This window comes from Sinocyclocheilus rhinocerous, unplaced genomic scaffold, assembly GCF_001515625.1.
Source record: "Sinocyclocheilus rhinocerous isolate Xijiao unplaced genomic scaffold, SAMN03320098_v1.1 scaffold2027, whole genome shotgun sequence".
Taxonomy (NCBI): domain Eukaryota; kingdom Metazoa; phylum Chordata; class Actinopteri; order Cypriniformes; family Cyprinidae; genus Sinocyclocheilus; species Sinocyclocheilus rhinocerous.
The window spans coordinates 81,800-84,299 of NW_015627265.1; the positions used below are offsets into that span (position 1 = coordinate 81,800).

General features: G+C 41.6%; 1 protein-coding gene across 1 annotated transcript; it reads left to right on the forward strand.

Annotated features, from left to right (window-relative positions):
* The first annotated feature begins 710 nt into the window (after positions 1-710).
* On the forward strand, positions 711-1,652 carry LOC107726863 (myeloid-associated differentiation marker-like protein 2). Its single transcript, XM_016536567.1, has one exon. It carries the CDS (start codon positions 711-713, stop codon positions 1,650-1,652), a length of 942 nt encoding a protein of 313 aa, XP_016392053.1.
* Positions 1,653-2,500: the final 848 nt, after the last annotated feature.

Here is a 2,500-nt window from a genome sequence, read left to right on the forward strand (position 1 = left end):
TATATTATAATGAATTTTTATGATTTATATAATTTAGGTAAGAGTTTTATTTTGATTTTGTTTTTACTTTGAAAATTCTTTAAGTTTTACATATTTTTGATTTAATTGTTTTTAGTAAGTGTTTTATTTTGATTCATTTTAAGTTTAAAATATTTTTAATTTGTCATTTTTATGAATTAAATTTCTAGTCTGTTTTATTTTTATTTTTTTATTTTACTTAATTTTAAATTTCTGTGATTTGGTTATTTATTTTGAGTGTTTTATTTACTTGTTTTCATTTTTAAATGATTTTCATTATTTTAATTTGACATTTTTATAATTTAATTTATTTTTAGTAAGTGTTTTATTTTGTTATATCTGTTTTCATTTTAAATTATTTAAATTATTTTAGAAACAAATTTCTTAGTCATTGTTTTATTTTGATTTGTTTTTAATTATTTAATTTTACATTTCTATAATTTGATTGCTATTTTTGTTTTATTATAATTTTTTAAATATTTTAATTTTATGATTTAATTCATGTTTTATTTTTTGACAGTTTTTTTTTTTTACTGTTTTCAACATTTATTAAAATAATTGAGTATAATAATAATAAATAGTAATAATATTTTATTATATATATTTATTTGTATTTTTGATCAAATAAATGCAGCCTTGCTGAGCAGAAGAGACTTGACCCAAACGTTCGAGCGCTAGTGTAGCGTCTCGTCATGAGCGCCTCCGCTGGTCATCATCTGAACGTCTCGGCCGTGTTTTCTCCCAGAGGTGCGGCCCGTGTGTGTCAGCTGATGCTGGGCTGCACCATCGTCTCATTAGTGATCCACAGCGCCGGTTACAGCGCCACCTACGGGACCTTCTGCATGGCGGTCTGGACGAGCTGCTTCGCCGTCAGCGCGGCCGTGCTGGTGCTGGACGTGACCCGTCTGCACGCGTGTCTCCCGGTGTCCTGGGAGAACCTGACGGTGACGTGTGCGTCTCTCGCCGCGCTGCTCACGCTCACTGCGTCTATCCTGTATCCCGTGTTCTTTGTGCGCGCGGATGACTGTCCGTACAACAACTGCGAGGTCAGAAACTTCCGGATCACGGTGAGCGTGTGCTCGTGGGCGGCGTGCGTCGCGTACGGGACGGAGGTCTTCCTGTCGCGGGCCAAACCGGGGCGCGGCATGAGCTACTACATGGCGACGGCGCCTGGCATCCTGAAGGTGGCGCAGATCTTTGTAGGATGTGTGATTTTCGTGATGCTCGCCAGCGGGACTGATTTCACGCGGCACGCAGCGACGCTGTACTGCGCGGCGGTGTTCGGCGTGTGTTTGACCGGGGCCGTGCTGCTGGTGGCGCTGGCGGTGTCGGGCCGGAGCGGGGCCCTGCGGCTGCCGTTCGAGCGGCTCGCTGTGATCTACACGTTCGCCGCGGTGCTGCTGTATGTGAGCGCTGCCGTGCTTTGGCCCGTCGTCTGCTTCGACGGGAAGTACGGCGCTCCGCTGCGGCCGCAGGGCTGCCCGAGGGGCAAGTGCTCATGGGACGTGAAGCTCGCCGTCGCTGTGATGAGCTTCATCAACCTCGCGCTGTACATCGCCGACCTCGTCTGTTCCCACAGGAGCCGGCCGGTGTCGCAGCGTCTGAACATTCATGACACGCAGACTGTCTCATGACTCCACTGCTGATATCACACACTGCTGGATTACTGTGTTTAGGTGCTACCGCCAGACCCGGAGATCGGCTGAACGGATTCGAAAACGGTAAAACTCAACTGTTTAACTCTAGGGGAGTTGGAAAATGAGCCTATTTTCAAAAATAGTGGAGTGTTCCTTTAAGACTGCTTTTGTGCTGCAGGGTCACATATGAACATGTTACAACATGCCACTAAATCCAAACCACTCAAATCAGATGTGCAACTCCAAGCTCCATTTCATTCATTTTTTATTAATGTTTTGAATTGGTTTGATTATTAGTTTTCATTTTCACTCGAACGTTTTAGTGATTTTCTTTGTTAAATTTTGTACTTTTGTCATTTGAAATTTTTTCAATATTACTATTAAGGTTTATTTTTGAAGACGCTTTCAGATACGGTTCAGTTTAACACATCTGACCATGTTTAAATCCGTTCAGCAGATTTCCTTCTAAAATCAGAGCAGAAAATGATTCCTGATGTCCTCCAGGCACAGCTATTATTCCTCCGTCCTCTTGTTCCTCTCTTCTCCTGTCGTGTGAGGAATCCGCAGATCTTCTGTTTGTTATACTCTCATTTGTCTCTTTGAATTTAAGTGTGGAAGATGCAGAAACATTCGTCTTTCCGGAAAACCTACAGGAACGTCAGTGCTGTTGGGAAATGGAGAACAATAAAACATTCTCAGACGTGTGTCGTTGAGATAAAACACTGAACCTGTCGAGTTTCACACACTCATCTTTCACCAAAGAACAAGTTATTGTGCACCAGGGTTATTAAAATCATAAAATAATGTTTGTTGCTTGAAATAAAATAAACCTGAACTGAAAAAAT

What these genes read in the sequence shown, in the direction of transcription:
- LOC107726863 (XM_016536567.1), top strand. Translation starts at nt 711, where the DNA reads ATGAGCGCCTCCGCTGGTCATCATCTGAACGTCTCGGCCGTGTTTTCT.